The sequence below is a fragment of the Gymnodraco acuticeps genome, unplaced genomic scaffold (genome assembly GCF_902827175.1).
Source record: "Gymnodraco acuticeps unplaced genomic scaffold, fGymAcu1.1, whole genome shotgun sequence".
Classification (NCBI taxonomy): Eukaryota; Metazoa; Chordata; class Actinopteri; order Perciformes; family Bathydraconidae; genus Gymnodraco; species Gymnodraco acuticeps.
The window spans coordinates 39,792-62,087 of NW_022991286.1; the positions used below are offsets into that span (position 1 = coordinate 39,792).

The following is a 22,296-nucleotide window of genomic DNA, read 5'->3' on the forward strand; positions in this document are numbered from 1 at the left end:
CCTTAATAATTCTGTATTACTGTCATTTATAAAGTTAAGAAATGTAACGTTAAGCAGCAAACCTGAAATAACTATTTAATTTAGCTAACATTAGCTTGCTATACTAATAACTAATGTTAGCACGAGAAATGTGAAATGTTTTATATAATCATTTCAGCTAACCTAATGTTTGCCGTTGTTGGCAGACGAGGTGAGTACAAGTAACGTAAAACTTGTACTTATACCCTTACGTAAAACGGTGTGGTAATAGTTTTATCGATGTAACTGGTGGTTAAGTGTCTTTTATAAACCAATAACCGCATCCTCTGGTATCCTGATGGTCGTCTCTAGTGTAAACAATTACATTTTTTATTAATAGGAACATTTACACAAGAACCCTTTTTGCTTGCTTTCTTATACCTGATTTGCACACGTTTTTTCATGAATTCAATATCAGCTCTCATATCACCCGAAAACGTATCGGCCATTATACATTCACATGAGAAGTGGCAAAGCTTCTCTGCGTTGGCGTTGTGTTTCAATGGAGTGAGCTGCACCGCCTGGATGTTGCTTTCAAAGTTCAAATTATTTAAACTTTGACATAGTTACCTTTTGACATGCAAATAATCATAAAACAGCTGTATGTAGCGGCGTAAGCTACAAGGGGAGGTAAGCAACAAATCTAACTGGCTGTTTTCACCACAAGTCTGCGCCCCACCTCGCGATAAGCAAAGAGGATATCCCGTATCATGTGAATGAAGTTCCACGGTTTTGAGCTATCGGGAGCATAAGGACTACTGTCGAGTAAACTCTGGCAAACAGTGGTGACTGCTGGATGCATTTTGTGCACAAAAGACAGTAACAAATAACAAGCAAACAAATCATAGCAGGAAAGCAGAATGTAGCGATTCGCCCTAGGACAAAAACAATTGAAACTGGTGATCTGATATCAACAGAGCTGTTATCATGGTGGTGGAGGTGTTATTGTCTGCAGGCATGTCTTTTGTTTTGCGTTCAGATTTTATGCAGCGTACAAACAGATAAAGTCACATTGTTGCAGATGGTGAAGTACAAACACGTGAAATGCTCAGTACAGACTGAGCCGAGCCTGAGGGGAGACATAATGCCTCCATGTGTATAAGGATAAAATAAGATCAAAATAAGAGAGAAAATACAGTAGGGTGACAAGTGCACAAACACCTTGATGTTGTTTTGGAGATGATGAAGCTGTAATCTGATGCTAATTCAGCCTTTAGTTTGGCTGTTTTCCTGACAGGCTTTAGGGTTCATTGACAGTGCAACAGTGTGTGGGTGTGACAGAGAGAAGCAGAGAGAGGGGGGGACTGCAAACAAGCAGAGTAATAATAATTCCAAAATGTCTTTTCTCGCCTCCCTTTCCCCCCAAATCATGAACGCCCGTCTTATTTTTCTTCTTTATTTCTGTTCTTCAGTTTTCCTCTGCCTCTACTTAGTACAGCTGCAGACACAGTCCTGTTTCTATACTTCTCTGTCTGGTCCATAAAAAAAAGGAAAATCCACAGCTGCATCCTGGAGGTGTCATTAATAAATCCACACAAAGAGGAGGAGGCAATCTGTTGTAGCCAGCTCGTAAAGCTAACACACGACGATGGAGGACATTTTTAGATAGCTTGTGTATCGAAACCTCAATGACAGTGTGTGTGCGTGTGTGTGTGCGTGCGTGTGTGAGAGATTGAGAAAGACAGACAAAGCCTCTGGGCCATGTAGCATCTGGGTCAGAGCACAACAACAGAGATAAGACTACACTGACATTTGAGGAAAAACCCTACATGGTTTTGCTTGGATTAAGATCCGATGTAAATATGCAGCATTAGTTTTGACATTACAAGTTAATAAACCTATTAAAATGTTATTTAATAAGTGACTGTGCAAGGAAACAGCAGCATTAAAATCACTACGGAGATAATGCGGCAACCAATAAAACGGTATATAAAATGTACACTGCTGCTTCTTGTTAACTACATTTTTGTAGTTGGCAAGTTTCTTAAATATGCACCAAAAAATTATATTATACATATGAAGTCGAATTTCGTATTAGAACTTGTAATTGGAATGTTGAATTTGAAGTTCAAACTGAAATCTGGAAATGAAAATTGAAAAGTGGAATTGAAAGTGGAAACGAGGGCATGAGTTACATTTTTTGAAGAAGCGACATAACCTTCACCGATAACACCAAGGTAAATAATACAATCTTATTATTCATAAAAACTATAAAAGTAGGTCAATAGGAGTTAAGCAGCAAATAACTGTAAGCCTACTTAACTCATAAGATTTGTAACACCAGCTAAAATGATTGAAATGGTGCTGTTCGCATTCTTTCCCTGTTGTTGTGCATGTTAGAGGTAGGGTAGGTATTTCACTTCAGAAACACTTTTTGTTATATTCCATGGAATGCTCTTAACATCCCGATAGCAATGAATAAATTAAATGCTTTGACAATAAATATGTACAAATATTTCATCTGTGGAAGCCGACCAAGCTAGACCAATTATCTGCCTCGGCCCGCTGCAGATAATTGGATGGCCTGCCTGCCTGTCAGCCTTCCATCTCGTGCACAAACTTATCTCGTGCCCTCATTGGTCATGTGCGCGTTCATGTGTGTGTTAGAGGAAGGGCTCTGTAAGGAAGGGGCAGATTTTTTCCGGTTGTGTACTTTCAAATTCTAGCGCACTCAAGCTGGTTTCTCCATTCTTACCTACCCTAGCTTTAATGTTAGTTTGCTAACAAAATTAGCAAAAGTTAGCAAACTCATAAGTTATGCACAAGTTGCTGCTAAACGTTACCTTAGCTAACTTTAACAATTTGTTATACTAAAACTAAAGTTTGTGTGGTTTACCTTGTTATTTGTTGTGGTCATGAGGCAAGGATGTGATACATTGTTGTAATTATCTGTGGCATGTAAATGGTATTCATTGATAAGGAAGCGCTCTAAACACATAGGATTTTTCTGCCTAATACAGGTGCTAACACCAGCATGGCTCGCAGTGCTGGAGGTGGGCGCGGGCGCCATTGAAATGTTAACATTGTTTTCAAAGCAGAAAGGGGAAAGTGCATGTTATTCTGTCATCATTTAAGTTCATATATAATATGGCAAAGACCAAGGTATTTGCTGTGACTCACCAAATCTGCTTCATGATTGATGTCATTACGGATATCAGACTCAGAGCCGAGGGAGCTGAGGTAGCTTCGCCTCTTCACACCATTTCTGTGATGAGGAAGACCTGCGCAAACAAAATGATGTATGATGTTAATCTAAAGCCCAGTGTTAAGTAGTCATTTAGTCTTATCTCATCATATACATAGGTTTGGATTAAGTATTACTTTGCATGCAGCCCTACAAATCTATAGAAGAACAATCATTTTGTTTACTTCATTTTTTACCAATATTTTTCTATTTGTAGATTTTTGGAATTTTGCACTTAGTTAATAAATAATTCCAGAAAAAAACGTTTGACTACGCCTATGTTTTCCTTAAAATAAAACATGTCAAAGTGAAATTGGAACGAGTACCTGGAAATAGATTTTTTTTATTGAAACCTGGATTTGAAATGTGGAATTGCAAATGGATGTGGATTTGGAACAGAAACTTGAAAACTGGAATACTGTTTAGGAATTGGCTTTTAGATATAAAGTTGGAAATGGACATGAAACCTTAAAATTGTAACTGGATCTGGGTTATGAAATTGGAACTTGGCATTTGGAAGTGGAATTCGTAATGGAATGTGGAATAGAGAACCGCAGTGACGCGTCCTAAAACCCGGAAGTAAACTCCTTCCGGTTCCTTCGTCTAAAACGCAATGCAATTTCTCCATAGGATTTTGGAAAATAGCTCGAAATAAGATCTGTGGTTGACACACATTTAAGAGACGGATCACGTTTTGTTCAGCCGGATAATCTCCACATCTCTACCCTACTTTTATCATTTTCTAATCATAAATCTAGTCGCCAGAAGCAAAATGCTAACGTTATGCTATAAACGAACTACAGCAGGTAGGTACAGTAAGTAGCTTCAACGTCACGCCAACTTAAGATCCATATTCAAACATACAGATTCTAAATGGTACAAGTTGACGCGTTTGAACAGTTTGCAGGAGGCAGGTACTTGCTTTCAAGCAGAACAGGGCAAACAAACTTAGCGGGAGTGTTTTACGTGTTCGGTGTAATGACGTAAAACGGCCTCGATAACTTCTGTAGTCCTATTCAGCCACATGTTAACCATCGTTTTTCAGACACGTAAACTCTTCAAAAATCACCAGCGGGGTCACTGCTGATGTATTTAATGTCGTAGAACAAAACGTGATCTGTCTCTTCAATTTGTGTCAAACACAGACCTTATTTGGAGCTATTTTCCAAAATCCTATGGAGAAATTGCATTGCTTTTTATCGAAGGAACCGGACGTGGTAAAAATGCTAACTTACTTCCGGGTTTTAGGACGTGTCACTGCGGTTCTCTATTAGGGCCTAGAATTAGAACAAGGATTTGGAATTGGAACCTGGTATTGGAAGCCAGAATAGGAATTGGAACCTGGGATTGAAATTTAGAATTTGAACATGAAATTGGAGTTTCAATTAAAATGTTGTAATTGAAACTTGGAATTAGAACCTTGAATTTTACCTGGGTCGTGGAATTAGAGTTGGAACCTGGAATTTGTACCTGGAACTGGAATTTACAATTGGAATTAGAATAGGGAATTGGAACCATTTTAACCTAGAATTAGAATGTGGAAATGGAATTGGCTAAAATAACGGAAACTTGGAATTAGAAATTAGATTGTAGAATTGGAGTTGAAATTGGGTTGGAACATGGAATATTAATGTGGAATCAAAAACCTAGAATTGGAATTTGCAATTTAAACCTGGAATTGGAACTGGAATTTAAACCTGGATTTGGAACTTGGAAACGGAATCTGGGATTGTAATGGATATTGTAACCTGAAATTGCAACATTTTAAATGTTAAAATGTTTTAAAGGTCCCATGTCATGCTTTTCCGGTTATTACCCATCCCCTTGTGTGTTACGCAGGTTTTTTTTGTGCTAGTGGAGCCTCGCAGATGGGGGTGCTGCAGCCCCCTCAGCACCCCCCCTTCTCGCGTCCATTCGCGATGTCTCGCAGAACCCACGCAGCAACCAGGAAATGAACCCAACTCACACTGTCCGCTCCTCACAGCAGCGAGCCGCGCAACGTCCCGCCAACACGGCACCCAGACACCACACAGCATTCTCATCTGTTTTTCCTTACTGGTGTCATTTTCTGGTTGCTAACGCCATTGTAACACATAATCACTGATGTACCGCTGTAACGGTGGTGGACTCATCAGAACAGAGTGGGCGAGCTGACCAATCAGAGCACACTGGGCTCATAGGGAGGGGGGGGGGGCAGGAGCTCCAACACGCCGTTTAAGACAGAGAGTGAATACACATACTATACAGAGATGCTGTATGAGAAACCAATGTGAGTTTGGAAAATTGCACAATGTAAATCTATTCTAGTAGACCTCAACAATGGAATTATGATCAGTAGAAATGGCCATGACATGGGACCTTTAAAGTATTTTGGAAATAAATGTATTTCAATGATAAATGTATTTCAATGATATCTATATATGTGACTTTTGTAAGGATAATTAAGGATACAATCACATTAAAGCTTCAGGTCCTCTTTAAAGTATTTGGTGGTATGGAACAATAAGAACAATTGTTATTTGAAGAAATTATTCGGACAACTTTTTCCAGCTGTTCTTTAGGCATAGACACAGGGGCGAAATACATTTGTAAAAGACCCAAAAGCATGGATCACTAGACTTTTTTTTCTTTTCTTTTCAGGGCTTCCACAATGGATAAAAACAAACAGGCAAATTAGATTGTCAGCTTTACGTATGCTGCAAGCTGTGGGATATAAAGAAATTAAAATAACCAAAAGCTTTCTGTTCTGGCCAATACAACGATTCCAAGGATTTCTACCCTGAGTTTTTGTAAATACCTGCGCTGGCACTAAAATACAATGAGTCTGCGTTGTCACGGGAAACGGAGCGTCCAATATCAACTGAAGGGTCCCACTCAAGCCCCAGGTGCTCATGGGTAGGAGAGGACTGTGTGGAAGTTGGAAGAGGGAGTTGAAGGGGGGAGAATGCTTGGGTGGGGTGAGATGATTGGCTGAAATCTAGACAGAAGATGGAGATGTTTTGATGATTATTGCCTGAAAGCAGTTATATAGATCTTTACCAAAGGTTGTCCATTTATGATTGAATATAGCCTGTAATAAGATATGTGTTGGTTTACCTTTAGGATGGTTTGAAATAGAAGGGATGTCCATGTTGGCTTTATCAAGTGCACCCTCTTCCTCTAAAAGAGTCTCTGAAGGACATCCAGAGTCTGTAGCCTGAGACAAAATCAAGTCATCTTCAAACACCTGGAGGAGGAAAAGAAAATAACTATGAATGAAAAACAAGACATTTTGCAGGGGAGTAAAGAAGACATGTTGCTTAAGTTTTGCATGACAATCTCAGATTCAAATAATCCTACATTCACTGACAAGCACTGTTCTTGTGTTTTAAACAACTAGTTGATTCAATATTTATCAGCAATATGTGCGACGAGAGATATGTTTTGAAAAGAGAACACATTTTATACAATAATGTGTTTATTCACTGCCATGTTTGTGTGTGGGTTTACCAGTCTCATGCTCAGTAGCCTGCTGTGTGTCCGTGCGATGTTGTTGAAGACGAGGCTGCAGCGCCGCAGCATCTTCAGCAGATCACTCTCGACACGCCGAGCGTCAGTCGGGTCGCAGCGCTGTATCAAGGCCTCACCGCGCTGCAGCAGGACGTTCACGCGGTCCGAGTTCACACACACACTCTGCTGGAAGGACTGCACTCACACACAAAAAAGATATCAAAAATAAAATCGGATTTTTTAAAAAATATAACAAACACGCACCTGCAGTTTTCTCAGCTTTTCACAGGTGTGTCCTGACAGGTGATCCACCTGAGTCAGACGGCCGTCCAGGTCAGCCAACCAGAGAGCAAGCTCCTCCCTCTCTGCCTCAAACCCCTCCCACTCTGAGACAAAGAGCTGAAAAAGTAAAATGTTGAGATTCTCTGTTGTTAAATATTCCACCGTATATTCTAGTCTCATAGTGTAACTTGCATTATTTCCAAATGACCACACTTATCAGAGTTACACTATAAAAGTTAATTGATAACACATTTTCAGTTATTTTGGATTTAGCTCCAATAGCCGCGTTCACACCGCAGTACTTTTCCCACTTTAGTTCCGATAGTTCCGAAATGTCGCGTTCACACCAAAAAAAGCCAGAACTAAAATTAGTTAATCAGAACCTTTTTTACCCCCTTTTCCGTCCCTGCTATACCTCATTCACACCAACGGTGTTTCAGGGCCGGTTCGGAGCTGGAGCTTGAAAAGCACCGGGTTTTCCTCTTCACACCGCAGCGGAGCAGCCTCTTAGCTCCGGAATCCGGTTCGTTTCAAGCACCAAAAAATTGTCCGGCCAGAGCAAAAGCACCGCATACGTCACGCTTACGTCGAGGCGGGGGCAGAGACAGATCAACTCCTGAACAACAACAAAAGCCTGCGTTTTATCCAGTTTGTACACAACGATGGAGAAACTTAACAAGAGTTTCAGTATTTCTGCCATAGACTGTATATATAAAGGTTTCTGCTCATGGTGAAGCAACTTGTCTGCGAGTTAAGGTGGAACCTGAGCATTCACGTTGATCACCTCTCATTATAAATCTATAAAACTATAAATATTAAACTTTACTTCACGTGTTCATTTGAGAACAGCTGTTACATACCTGGGTGAAGGTTACAGTTCATTTAAATGAAAGATACAACGTTACTCCACACTCATGGTTCAGTCCACCTTAAGAAATAAGACCGACCTCGGAAGCAGTTGTGTTTTATAAAAACCTTTATTGACACGAGTACACTTTTTTATAAGAATATAACTAAACCACAGAAATGACTACGGAAAAGCTGCAGATAGAGCCATAAGAAATGAATGGAACTGATTTCATAGAAGCTTGAAGCCAGTCCCCAACTCCGGGGACTTCCGGCGGCAGTATACGCCGTGAAGTGGTTTGCGGCCTGCCAGTAAACCCAAAGCAGAAGAAGAAGAAGTGACGTCAGCGGCTTCATTTGCCTAATCCTCCCCCAGGGATTTATTCCGGTGTGAACGCGATCTGTACTTAGTTCATGAGAACTAAAGAGTTCTCATGAACTAAGTTCTGATGAACCTTTGTGGGAAAAGTACTGCGGTGTGAATGCGCCTATTGATTAAATTAATAAGTGATCATAGGATTAAAATATAAATAATGCTCTTTTGTTTGGATTTTTCAATTGGATTCAGAATTCCTTTTAAAAAGGCCCTCTAGCCCAAAACATATCTTGAAAAAAAATAAAATCACAATCAAGAAACTAATGACAATTGAACCACAATATTAGTTAATTGAAATGTTGCTATGCATAATAATACAAGATATCATTTTTTTTAAAAAACAACATGTTGGCTTTATTATTAGGTTGAACTCTGACCTTTGGTCTTGTGGTGATGTATTCCAGTTTGGCGTTCACGTCGTCCCATCGTTGCCCACAATCCCTCGCTGCCGCCAGCAGCCGGGCCTGCATGGCACCGTGAAACAGCCGAGTCAGAGTTTGATTCCTCCGGGTCAGACTATCCAGCTGCACCAGCCGAGATCCAGCCTCGCACCGCAGCCTCTGATCCCACAGACAAATGCACAGAGAGGTTACAAAGACACTAGAGCACAACATCGTACTTTTTCACCTGCAGCTATCTGACACAACTTGAAGACAAAACGTTTCTTTCATGCAGTGCTATTTTCCCCATGTGTCAAAGTTAACAACCCTCTAGGCACTATTAGGATGGTTTAAAATCCTCTGTAACTAAATTTAGACTTTCAGGGGAAATTAAGGTTATTTTTGACTTTGTGAAGTACCTACCCGCCACAGATATCTTGAAATGTTAGAGATGCTGTAAGAAAATGATATGTATTTATATGTATGAAAAAGCATTAATAAAACAACATTTGTGGAGCAAGGTTTGGATGTATTCAATATGTAAATAGGGTAAATATACAATTAAAAACCGAATATAGCAACTCAGAGATGACTAACGATTACGACCACTTTAGGCTGTGACCCCCCATTATTTTAACAACTAATTAATGTACTGAAAAATATGCTTTTCTTGATTAAAGGCATTTTATATTACCCAAACCTCAAGGAGATGTATCGCAATTACTTTTAGTTTTGTTCAACCTACAGTCTAAAACCCCCACATCTTAAGTTTACTATCATTGTTGTTTAGGGTCCAAGATGAATTGGTCAATTCAGCAGTAGACCTTTGTTGCTACTAGATACGATAATAAAAACAAAAAATCAATCAAGCAAATCAATTTCTTTTAAGCTTGAGTGTGGAAATTCAGTTAATCACTTTCAAAGAAAATGCATCAAACATTCTAATTTGAAAAGATGAATGCCAAATGTTAGTGTTTTTTTTCTTTGAAACTGACTTAAAAGAACATTCAATAATTAAAATAGTTACAGATTAATTCTGCAGGGTGTTTTTTTTTTTCTCACCTCAATTTTCCTCAGTTCTTCCTTGGCAGTGACATAAGTAACATTGTCAGGGTGAGAGGAACTGACAGCCGGCTCAACCAATCGCAGCCAGGTGTCCAGTTGGTCGTGTTCCTTCATAAACTCGTGCCAAAGGACCCACCTCCTCTCCAGTCTGGAAACACAGAAAGACAAACAGAGGAACAGACTGCTGGGTTATCTGGGGACAGACAATGGAGGTATAAAGAGCACACCAATGTGCAATAATAATAAAAAACAAAGACTTTGATACCACTGTTGTGCAACAACACTTATGTGCAATATGTTCCTGCTACTATCATTATTACTGCTGGCTGCTACTCCTAGTACATCCATTGCTGTCACAAGCATCTTTACATATGTGCAATAGTAATCCTAATAATAATCATTTGTTTTATACCACACTTCATTCTACAATGGAACACTTATTTTATAAATAATGCTGCTACTTCCTTATCTACCTTAATGTGTGCTTCTGTTAAACTTTTTTTTCATTTTAAAATTCCTGTATGCCTTTTTTCAGACTCCGACATGTGGGGAATAAATGTTATTGTTGTAGTACTGAAGTCAACCACTAGGACAAACAGGCAGAGGTGGTGACTCTTTAAGGAAGTAAGTAAAAACCAGAGCAGTATCTGTGGTTAGAGGGTAACTTTAGGTTTAAGCTTTGGTTTTTAGTTCAAACAACCACCGTTCAATTCTTAACAGGGTTTATCGCCATGGTGGGAAATGAAGCACATCTAATCAGAGAAAGTTATGTTTGAGAGAAAACAAATCAATGTGTATAAAAACACAATCACTGACCAACCTAAGCTAACGTAAAGTAAATAGAACACAAATATGGCTACAAGCAACACCATTTATAGTGCCTAATGCAGGAAGGGCAGCTGGCAGTATTCATGCACAGCATACATAAAAGTATCCATGCCAAACTGAGACTGCAGGACTGTACATTAAGCGACACATCACAGTAGCACACTTACACAGACCGTATGCTGTGGGCTATTATTAAGATATTAAAGTAAGCTTGCTTTCCACTTGCAGTATGTTCTTATATTAATGTTCTTAATTGCTCCCAAGTTGTTTTAGAGTGTCGAATGCAGCTGAAAAAGTACAAGGCTAAAATATTGTCACCGCAATTGCTCCAAGAGGATGAATTTAAAATAAATTGTCTAAGAAACAAATTGGTTTAATGGCAGCTAACAAAATATCCCTCAAATAATATCCATTGACTATGGAACCATTAGTAGTCCAATTCTAACCAATTTCTATGTTTTGGGACTCATTCCCTTCAGCATTTTATTTCACATAGGCCATGAATCATTGTTGCTTGAACATCAAACAAGGTATTTTATTACCATTTGGGTAATGACTTTGTTAAACCCTTTCAGTCCAGTATCAAGTTTTCATGATGCATCCATAGAGGAAACTCACTGTCCAAATCCCTGCATGTCTCCATCGTGGCTCCAGCTGCTGTCCACCTGCTGCGTTTCCTGCCCGTTCACCTCCAGTGGACACGAGTTGGATAGAAAAGGAGACTCGCATAGGTCCAGAATCAGCTCCATGTCCCTCACTTCCTATTCTGGCACAACCTCACTTCCCACAGATGTCAGGATGGCATCACTATGGCCTTCTGAAGGGGGTGGGAATTCAGGCATCCTGACATCAGGTGACCGTTACCTGGTGAAAAACAAATTGATAAATCAAGCCTTCAGTCTAAATGTGTAGTTTTTCATTGATTGGAACATTTGAATATTAGGCAGTGACTGGGATCACCCACAGCTTTATTTGCCTTACCAGAACAAAAGCAAACATTGATACATTCAAATATTAGAGAATTTTGACTCTTAAGGAATGATAACAAATGCAAAACAACAACACACATTCTGAATACAGATCACAAACGGTTCATACATCCACATGATGTCAGACAGCACCAGCTGGGCCAGACAGACAAAAAAAAACTGGCACTGAAGTGTGATCGGCGTTAATGACAGATGCTTCATCACCCAATATGATTATCCTGACAGCTTTCCGTGTGTGTGTGTGTGTGTGTGTGTGTGTGTGTGTGTGTGTGTGTGTGTGTGTGCGCCAGAGGAGTCATTGACTTCTGTGAACGATGCCTCCAACTAATTGTCTGGCACCACAAACAGCCGGCCGAGTCTCAAGCGTGAAATATTGCTCGCTCTTCGTATATTGTTTCTCGTTAACAGCAAAACACCTGACTAGAAAACAGGATTTGAAGGGAAATACGTTATGGCTATGCGATGTTAAATTCTAGAGCAAAAAGAGCTGAATACTTGCTAGTTCAGGTGACAGCCAATGGCTGAAACAAAAACCTTTTTCACTAAAACGTATTTACAACAAAACATATTTACTGTCACTGTATCTGGTTTGTTTCATCTGTTCTGAAAAAAATCTAGGCACTGCTCAGATTCTAATTCATAGTTATCTTTAACTTTGCCAGCAGTGCTGTCGATCCAGATTGATCAGAAAGATGTGTATGGCAAGCTGACTTAGCTTTGAATCATTTCTGCAGGATATCAAAAAATCTATTCTTACTAGTAAGAATGCGAATTCTTGATATCAGAAATTCAATTGTAACTAGTTGTAATGTGTATTCTTGATATCAGAAATGCGATTTTAACTAGTGAGATTTGCATCGTTTTTCTCATTCATTTCAATGGGAGTGGGAATTTGAACTAGTCCAAATGTCAATTTCTGATATCAGTAATGCAATTGTTACTAGTTCAAATTACATTTTTTTTTAACATTTTTTACAGTTCAAAATTCCAATTTCTGATATCAAGAATTCAATTTGAACTAGTCGAAATGCCAATTGTTGATATCGGAAATACAATTTGAACTAGTTCAAAATCCTTTTTTGATATCAGGAATTCAATTGTAACTAGTTATAAATAAAAATGTAATTATAACTAGTAACAATAGAATTCCTGATATCAAAAAAGGATTTTGAACTAGTTCAAATTGTATTTCTGATATCAACAATTGAATTACTGATATCAGAAATTGAAATGAATGAGAAAACAATGCAGATCTCACTAGTTAAAATCGCATTTCTGATATCAAGAATACACATTACCACTAGTAAGAATTGCATTTTTGATATCAAGAATTCACATTCTTACTAGTAAGAATGTGAATTCTTACTAGTATCTAGTATTCACATTCTTACTAGTAAGAATGTGAATAAAAGCTAAATCGGCTTGCCATACCTGTGTCAACTGAACCAGGATGACTACATTAAACACATGTGACAACGATCTGGCAGAAATAGGAAAAGCGAAGCCAAAAGTATCTTTAATCAAAATATTTTGTTTAATTGTCCAGCAGATGGCAACTAAATTGGATGCAAAAAGAAGTACGACTGCATGAAAGTCATTAATAACAATAGATTCAATTTGATATTTTCTTTGAGAAAACAACTTTGCACTTTACTCAGTTAGCGTTTTCCTTATGGGTTTACAATTTGTTCTCAATTGCTAGTTTCAAGTCTTATTCAATACAGCATGATGTTAACTTTGTCATTTATGGTCCTCTTTAAAATGAAATAGACGCTAAAGCAGGTATATGTTTTAGAGCTAGCTAGAACAATCGCGTTGATCAGCATTGTTCTTTGTTTAGTTGTGCTAAAAGACACTCAAAGGACTCGGCGGTTCATCTTATCTGGTTAGTACATCTTGATTTAAGCTTGGTCTTGCTAGCCAAAATTAAGTTAACAATTAATATCACAGTGAATGTAAATTAGGAATACACCTTGCTAACCCAGCTAGTTAGCCACTGCTAGTGTTAACTGCTAATAGAGAAACAGGCCCCGCCAATCCTTGCTCCCCTCCACCCTGCTAATGTTCGATTTTTACTATGTTCACTAGTTTTCTGTTCTATTGTCTGAAACAAATATTAAAATATATTAGTTGGGATTGGAAGTTGGAATCCAATGATTGAATTCAATCTTTGAATTGGTACTTGCTTTAAAGTTGCTATCAGAAACTATAATTAACCTGCATTCTGTTGAGTACTACAAAGAAAGTCACAATAAAGGCCTGAACCCTGTAAATGCTGCTTCACAAATCGAAGATAAACATTTTCATCAAGCCTCATTTGCATTAGATTAGCCTATTAAACTTGTTTCAAGTTAGCAAAACTCCTCCCTGCATGCAGGATTTGGTACTGTGCTTATCAGATCCTCCTCTGTACTTCCACTATAATTGGATGAATTAAAAAGACAATCTCTTTCAGGAGCCTTTATCTTGAATGTCTTAAGTTCCAAAGCTTACATTACTACTTTTAAGGCCTTATATAAATTGGCAGTGACCTGATTTTAATGCTACGTTCAGGAAACCTTATCAAGTATTTTTTTTTTCATGTTGGCAGATGTTTGTCTGATAGCAGAAGCATTCTCTAGATTGCATACTATTTGATGTCTCTGCAGAAGGGAACAGTGCTTGTTGTTATGCCTGCAGGAAACCAGAGGCAGCCAGACAGACCAGCATGAGGGAATGAGGGGAAGCAGCTCATCTTCACTATTAAGACTCATCCCCGCTGAGATGGTGAGGATATCGTCTCCTCTGATGTACAATGTGGAATGAGAGGCAGTGAATTCAAGGTATTAAGATTATGAAAATGGCTTTTGTTAGACCGGATGGTGATATGGAGATAGAGCTGAGGTGAGAAGGAAAGATTCTGAAGACTTAACTTATACTCAATTAGATAATTGACAGAAAGCTAAGACAGAAAGCAGTTACATAACAGGGGCTTAATTTATATGAGTCTTTATTAGCATGGTCCGAGGGGGATTTGTGCTGGAGGTCTGCAGCATAAACTGGATGATACTCAGCTGTGAAGGTGACACATTCACAGTGTGATGATATTCCCACAGTGACTGCATCCTGAGACAATGATAATTCCCATTCTGTCAGGGAATGGGCAGGGGAGGGACATAGGATTGACATTTGGTTGGTAACAGAAGTTCCAGATTAATACTTCAGTTGTATTGTTTACTACTTTGTAAGAAATACAATGTACGACCATGCAGCAAAACAAACTCATTTATTATTACTCAAATAAAGAAGTTGCCAGCCAATTACTGCCTTTCTCCAACATGTCATGTGCATACACCATTTTTTCGGCCAATCCCTTGATTCAATGCTATTTGAATCCAGCATGTGAATGACGGACGGCCACTAACATTGTAAACTACTATATAGAGAGGATGTCAAATACAGTCCATAAATACCATAAAAAGAGGTTTAACTTAATTTACAGTTTAGACAAAAACTTGATAGAATTGTAATTGTTTATTTTGCTCACATCTGCTGTAACAGTGGCATTTCCTGCTGTGATGAATAAAGTTCTTCGTCTAGCTTTCCATCCAAACAACTCCTAATGATGCAGGGTGAAACCACTATTAGAGAAAATGGTTTCATAAATTACGAAAGAATATTTTTTCAATTTGTTTTACAGTACATATTACAACTGGCAAGCAAGGCCACACTTTAATTTGTTTGTGACCTTAACGTTTAGAAAAGTTAAATCGAACTGACATTGAACAAATTATGGGTGCAGAGAAACGCACTGCAGGTCAGAGAGTGCAGTTTGGAAAAGGCGGGACAGAAGCACTGAAATACATCACTCCCTGAAGTTTCAGCAGCGAGTAAAAAAAGAGATGAATGGCTCTTATTAGATTGAGGCTGCCGCTTCAGAGGGAAAGTGATATTCAGCTGAGGAGGTGATGAAGGTGAGAGGAAGTTAAGACTATTAAAACCATGAATGATTCAAATAATGAGTCCTGGACAGCGTAAATCATCCGCTCTGCTGCTCAGCTATTAACGCAAACTGCTTGACCACATTAACCATCATTTACGTTGGAAATACCATATTCATCTCGGCCCTCAACAACTCAACTGTGGATAGACTGCACACAGGGATGAACACAGTGGTGCAGGCAGAAAAAGTGTCTCTGTGGACAGTTGTAAACCTTACACTACTTAGAAATAATGGGCGCATATAAATTAGGACAAGTTAAAATATACCTCCAGGTCTGAAAAGTGAAAAAGGTGTCTTAAAAAGGCTTTCTTTCAAATGGCAAGGGGTCGACTCCACTGGAGGGGAAAATAATAAGATTGCATTGCATAGAAGTCTATGAAAACATTACATCTCACTTCAAGTCTTCTTCAACTCTGCATTATGTTCACTTTGTAGATTAAGGTCCAATTTATAGTAAAAAAAAAAAGCCGATAAAGCACAGAATGTATTAGGCCCGGCTTCTTGAAAGGTTTCTAGCAACAATATTGTTCTGCGCCAAGTTGTGCTAAAAGACACTCTAATAGGTGGTCTATTCATTTTGTCAGGTTATTACATCTGGTTTTAAGCATATATTTGCTAGTTTTTACAAAATGTTTGCCTCCCAAGTTAACGTACATTCTTAATTCACCTTGATATCCAAGCAAGTTAGCTACTGCTAGCTTTAGATTAGCTGTATTTTATATTTACAAGAAATAAGATCGACAAACCAAAGTCAAACTGGTGGTGAAATAGAGCAGCGTTGATTGTGAGGACACTGGGGGAAAGACAACAAGCTGTAAAAACATTGACATATTATCACTTTATGACATTGATAAGGCTTAGGTTTCAAATGTACACATCCAGCAGCCACAGAGAAACAACCTTTGTGATGTCTGTGTACATGTGACCAATATAAGTTTGATATTCACCCTCCTGCTGTGGGCATGTGGAGTTTACACTTTTAAAGCTCAGAAGAAACACTAAAAGTAGAGTAAAGTGTCTTTTAGTGTGGTTGCAGGGGATTGTAAAACATGTTCAATTGAATGCGTCTGACAACACTCAGGCAGTGTGGATGGCCCTCGAGGTTGTGCTAAAAGTACATTTACCTTTAATGTAACTCAAATTCAAACCTAATCCTGAGTGTCAAGCAAAAACTCTTGCACAGTGTTAGCAAATCACTGGACTTCTGAGAACTTAGATGCACAAATATGACCAAGTGTGCATCAGAAAGAGGCCTGTGGTATGTGTGTGTATGTGTGTGTGTGTGTGTAAGGTCAGCTGCTCGGCTGTCAGAAACTCTCCTCCTACCTGGTTCCCCTCCTCTACTCCTCTCACAGATTCTGTCCAACAAGCTTGTCCGTGTCTGGAAAATGAAACCAAAGGTGAAGTAGCTTAAACCTGCATTCTCTCTAACGACAAACAGGTGGCGATTCCACTGTTTGAAAACTAAAGGTCCATTGTATAGAAGTCTACGAGACAATTTAACTTTTTCACTAATACGAAGGTGAAAATGTACTTAATCAGTTTATGGTTTAAATCACTTGGTTATGTACATTATAGTAACATGTTGCACCAAATGGTAGGATACACTGTCACCTGAAACAAAAGAATATTTTAACATCTTGAGAAAAGTGCCGTTCTAAGCTTTCCTTCAATAAAGAAATACTCTCTAATTACAAAAAAGAAATGATGCAATTGCAGCACACTAACCTCTCAAGGAGCCTTCCATGTTGGGTTTAACTTACATTGCCTTTCATCACACACACTAAACCACACACTTAGCTGCCAGTAGTTCATCAAAGCAACTTGTGCCATTTTGGTAGACCATAAACCAATGGGTTATGTGACAGTGACGACAGTGCATCCACTCCCAATAAACAGTATACAGCTACACCTGATAATGTTGCATTTTTTCCAAAAAAGGAAGTGTACAGACTTCAGATGAAAAATAGCCACTTGGCTAACTCTGGCACATTTACAGAAATGTTGATTAATGTGCACTGTCCCTGTTAAAAGAAATGCATTTTTCTTCATGTAATTGGGAAATAAAAACGTTTCATTTTGTAGCGGGACAGATAATCATGTACGAGCATACCACCATTGTTGCCGTTTCTATTCTTGTTACTTTGCAGAAACATTCTTTGAGAAATAACTTGAATTGTATACATTTTCATAACCTCTCCCCTTTGTCTATCCTTGTCCCTTCTAACAAATGTGTTCTCCTCTACTCCTCATACTACTACTCCCAGAGTCAATGTATTGTCTAATCTGGACAAAAGGGCGTCCCCTTTTGTCCAGATTAGACAATACATTGACTCTATTGGCAGGGAACAAACAGTCTTTCTGTCCTCCTTAGAGACAAACAGACAGAGAGAGTGAGAAAGAGGAGGAAGGACTGGGGGGTATTGATGATATCAACTATCAAATTACGTAGAGAAGAAGGTGGGGAAAGGAGGAGACGGAATAGAAGACGGTGAGAGTAACTGTAGGGTGTGTACGTTTATAAATCGTCCTTAAATAACTGACACGTTTTTTTTAAGTCATAGAGCCAAAGGGGGAACGATACCAATCTTGAATATACTTTTGAATGATATTCAAAATTTGAAAAACAAAACAATAAAAAGACCAAAACCAACAATGCATTAGTATGTCTCTAACGTCACGTTACATTTCAACATGAGTTTGAAATTCCTGGAAACCAAAAATGTGTTCCAAGTGCAGTTCTTGTAGTTATGATAAATACTTTTTTTTTTTAAATAGACCGTACAGGCAGAAATATTGTTTTTTTCATCCACAGGTCAATTTTAAGAGTTTTGGCTTAACATGTTCTAACAGGTCATGCTCTTTGAAAGTAATGGAAAGAAAACATGCAATATAACAACAATAGGTGTTTATTTATCTAAATGTGTATTCTTCACTGTGGATTTCTTCTAAATTCACCAAAAGTTAGCAAGAGATAATGCCTAATTTGCATACTTCAACTGAATATTCCGAAAATCTTGAAAACGGATATATTGTATGCAATATATAGAATATATAGCATATGATATTATATACAATATATGTAAAGAGATCCTGACCAAAAACCAAAAGCAAGAAAAAAAACTCAGTAGACAGAAAATGAAACGGTATTGAGCAACTAACTGAGCACATAATGGAAGAACCTCCATCGTAACTCAAAGTTGCCTCCTTCGGTTTCAGAGTTAACAATACTCCTCTTAGATTAGTGATCACAGGTCAGAATAGATTAAGTTTATATTATGACACTTCTTGTGAAAAGTACTGTAGGCCAACAGATTTGCATAGTCAAAGCTCGGCTTGGAGGAAACAATCTAAACTGATGGTATACTCTAGCCATCACATGGTGCAATTTACTTAAGGCAAATATGTTATTGATGCCCCTTTAAATCAGACTGAATATCTTCTATGAAGGATCAAGCAACATTTCACCCTAAAGGGCCCCAGAGAGCATTGCTGAACCTTTCCCTTCCCGGAGTGGGACAGTGATGAGGAGATTTTGTAGGCCAAGCTGGGAAGTTAGATTTTCCCCATTGGATTTCGTATTGCAGGAAATGCTTTGTGGCAAACACACGTTTATGATATTAAACACGTTTGTTTGAGCAGGATAATCTCCACATGTAAACACCACTTAGTGATTTCGAAGCATAAATATAATTGGCTGAAATAAAAAGTCAATGCTATAAAACAAACTATATCAGGGTTGCCTGGATGCGCTTCACGACCGCTAAACTCAAGGCAGGCTCGTGTCGGCGTGATGATGTTTAGTAGTTTATTTAGTCACTTGTTAGAAACCGCTGTTTTGATGATAGGCTACATACTATAGAAGCTTCAGACATTCACAAATAGGATTTTTACTTACGTATTCTATGCTGTAGAACAAAAAGGTGATTATCTGGTAAGCTTGTTTTAACCACAGACCTTATTTTAGGCTTCTGACCACTAATAAAAACGTTGCCTTCAATACGAGGGAACCAAAAGTGGTTAAATGCTTAGATTTTCCGGGTTACTCGTTACTGCAACACTGTATATAAAACCATGTAGAAGCCACTAAGCTGATCGTCTTATTGATTTACAGTTATTATGGTAAACATTTTTTAATTAATGAGCCAATGATGTGTAGATTTAAAAAAAGCTATGTATAGCATCTTTAATGGAGTATGTAGACTGATTGAAGGGAATTAACATACTCAACATCAATGTATATTTAAGGACTTGCCCTAGTAGGCCAATGCTTTCTCTACTTACAGGAATGTCTGTTTTTCTGAACCCTTTGTCATCATTTTGAAAAGTAAACCAAACAGATGTGACTTTATAATTCTAAGCTCTTAGAAAATGTAGTCTCAGACTGAAAGGATGTTTAAAACTTCTAAAGGTATCAGCAGAGCCTTTTTACTCAACAGATTTGAATTTTAAACTAAGTAAGCTGGAAGTGGCGTCACGAGGCAGCAGAGTGCAGAGAGTTTCACAGAGTGAGAGGAGAAAGTGTTTGAGTTAGGGATAAGCAGAGAGGCTCAGACACACGGTGGAGGAGCGAGTGGCAGCATCTCTGATAGAGATAGAATCGAGGCTCTGCTCTGTTTCAGAACAAATGTATGTTCATGACTTTAACAACACCAAAACATATTATTATTTATCTGCAGAATCTCTGCCTGTGACAGTGATCAGTCAAGCAGATAAAACACAATTACTTGTAATGACCTCTTGCCTTTCCTCTAGCGCCATCCTCAGGACGAGCATAGCATTTTCAGCTCTGTGGCTTTTACAAATAGTAAAGTCCTAATGTTTTGGGACAGTAGTACGTTTGTAATGTCTGTATATTCTTTGGGGGGGATCTGTACGTCATACTAAAACATTGTATGTCTTTAAAACATAACAGCTAATGAAGATTCAGAGAAAACTGTGTGTTTGAATTACAGACTAATGTTGTCTGTGTGAATTTATTCAAAGTGAGGAACAGATATTGATGGAAGAACATTTTTTTATTTTTCACCAAAGAGAAATATCACTTTAATCAGTTTGATTTTATGTGAAACAAACGACCAAGGAGCCAACTATGCTGAGCTGGCACCGAAGCACAAAACCAAATTGTATTCAAACCAAACTATAGTGGTTGACCGATTTAAATGGACGAGTGCCAATGTTTAGAGAGCCGATGGGTGAAACTGTATTTCTATATCATGTTTTTTCTTTGTTTTGTGCTATCTAAATTGCTGAACTCATATATTAAACACTGTTAGAGTCTACATTGTCTCTGTTTGCTTAGGTAGATCTGTACTTTTTGGGGGGCAGCAGTAGCTCTGTAGGGACATGGCATGGGAACCAGAGGGTCGCTGGTTCAAGTCCCCGAACCAACCAAACAAAGAGTGTAGACTGGTACTTGGAGAGGTTTCAGTTGACACAGCACTGGACCCCCCACAGCGCTGCCCATTGCTCCTAGGATGGGTTGGATGCAGAGGTCGAATTTCGCTGTGTACATGTGTGTGGAAAATAATGATGGTTTATTTTGAATCCTTCGTTTCTGTCTACTACTTCTATCAAAATGTATCAAGTACTTATGTGTCCACGGTTAATCAAACAAAACAAAATGTAGGGGGAAAAGCATTTGTCACCATTTAGCAGTACTTGTTTCCAAAACTGAGTTGACTTCAAAAATCTATAAATAGTGTTGATTTATAAACTCAGGTGTTGGCTAACTTGGTTTCACCATCAACTGCTGATGGAGAAAGGTAGGCTTTTCTTGGACTGTTCAAAGTGGCATCTTTCCATGGTAATTAACGGGAATAAAATAGAAATATGGGGGTGCTTTACACACACAACATTTGAAAAACACTTGAAAATAACTGTATAGGAAATATGGATATTCAAAAAGGAGAGTTTAAAGGTGGGGTAGGTAATTTTGGAGAAACCAGCTCGAGTGCGCTAGAATTTGAAAATACACGACCAGAAAAAATCTGCCACTTCCTTACAGAGCCCCTCCTCCAACACACACGAACGCGCACATGACCAATGAGGGCACCAGATAAGTTTGTGCACAGATGGAAGGCTGACAGGCAGGTAGGCCATCCAGTTACTTTAGCCGGGCCGGCTAAAATTATTGTCATACTTTTTACAGTACTACGGCTTCCACAGATGACATTTTTTTAAATGTATTTATTGTCAAAGCATTTAATATATTCATTGCTATCGGGATGTTAAGAGCATTCCATGGAATATAACAAAAAGTGTTTCTGAAATAAATGACATACCCCACCTTTAACTTAATTGAAAGAGTTGACTTATTTTAACATTGTATGTATGTTAGCTTACTTTATGATATGGACACATTATTAGTGCCATCTACCTGGCAATAAACCTTGCAATGGAGACCAGAGCAGCTATTAAACTACGCTGCCATAAAACAAAAACTGTATAGCTTACATATGGAGGCAATCCTATTTTCGGTCCTGTTATGGACGATTCACAACTTTCAAATTAAACTCTGTGTAGGGGAATGGTTGGGGTGGAAAGATGTGTTAAACTAACACAGGACTTCCACCAAGAGACCACTGTTTGTGTCCCGTAACTCATTGTTAACTTATTTTTAATTCAAATGTAATTTTAGGCCAAACCATGATCTTTTCCTAAACCAGACCAAGTAGTTCCGTTTTCATTCTGAGCCAACTTGTGTTAATGTGTTTCAAACTGAGACTGTAATCCAAGATACAAATATGATTCCCTCAGAACTGTATTCACAATGTACTTAAAGCGATAGTGGAAATGGAACCTCAAATAGTTTCGTTTTAACTTATATACAAGCGTAATTACGTACCAAAACAATC

General features: G+C 38.4%; 1 protein-coding gene across 4 annotated transcripts in view; it reads right to left on the bottom strand.

The window, feature by feature from the left end:
- LOC117562119 (nesprin-2-like) overlaps window positions 1–22,296 on the bottom strand; it is a 56,309-nt gene that overhangs the window by 14,828 nt on the left and 19,185 nt on the right. For 3 of the 4 annotated variants that reach the window (XM_034239902.1, XM_034239898.1, XM_034239901.1), the window contains exons 2-9: window positions 11,087–11,332; window positions 9,638–9,788; window positions 8,573–8,755; window positions 6,956–7,090; window positions 6,692–6,886; window positions 6,299–6,428; window positions 6,000–6,179; window positions 3,139–3,239 (exon numbers count right to left, since the gene is read on the bottom strand). In XM_034239902.1, the coding sequence (XP_034095793.1) occupies window positions 3,139–3,239; window positions 6,000–6,179; window positions 6,299–6,428; window positions 6,692–6,886; window positions 6,956–7,090; window positions 8,573–8,755; window positions 9,638–9,788; window positions 11,087–11,217 (1,206 nt within the window). In that variant the 5' untranslated portion in view covers window positions 11,218–11,332. Of the gene's footprint in view, window positions 1–3,138; window positions 3,240–5,999; window positions 6,180–6,298; window positions 6,429–6,691; window positions 6,887–6,955; window positions 7,091–8,572; window positions 8,756–9,637; window positions 9,789–11,086; window positions 11,333–16,765; window positions 16,821–22,296 lie in introns of all 4 variants that reach the window. The other variant, XM_034239899.1, reaches the window with a different exon arrangement.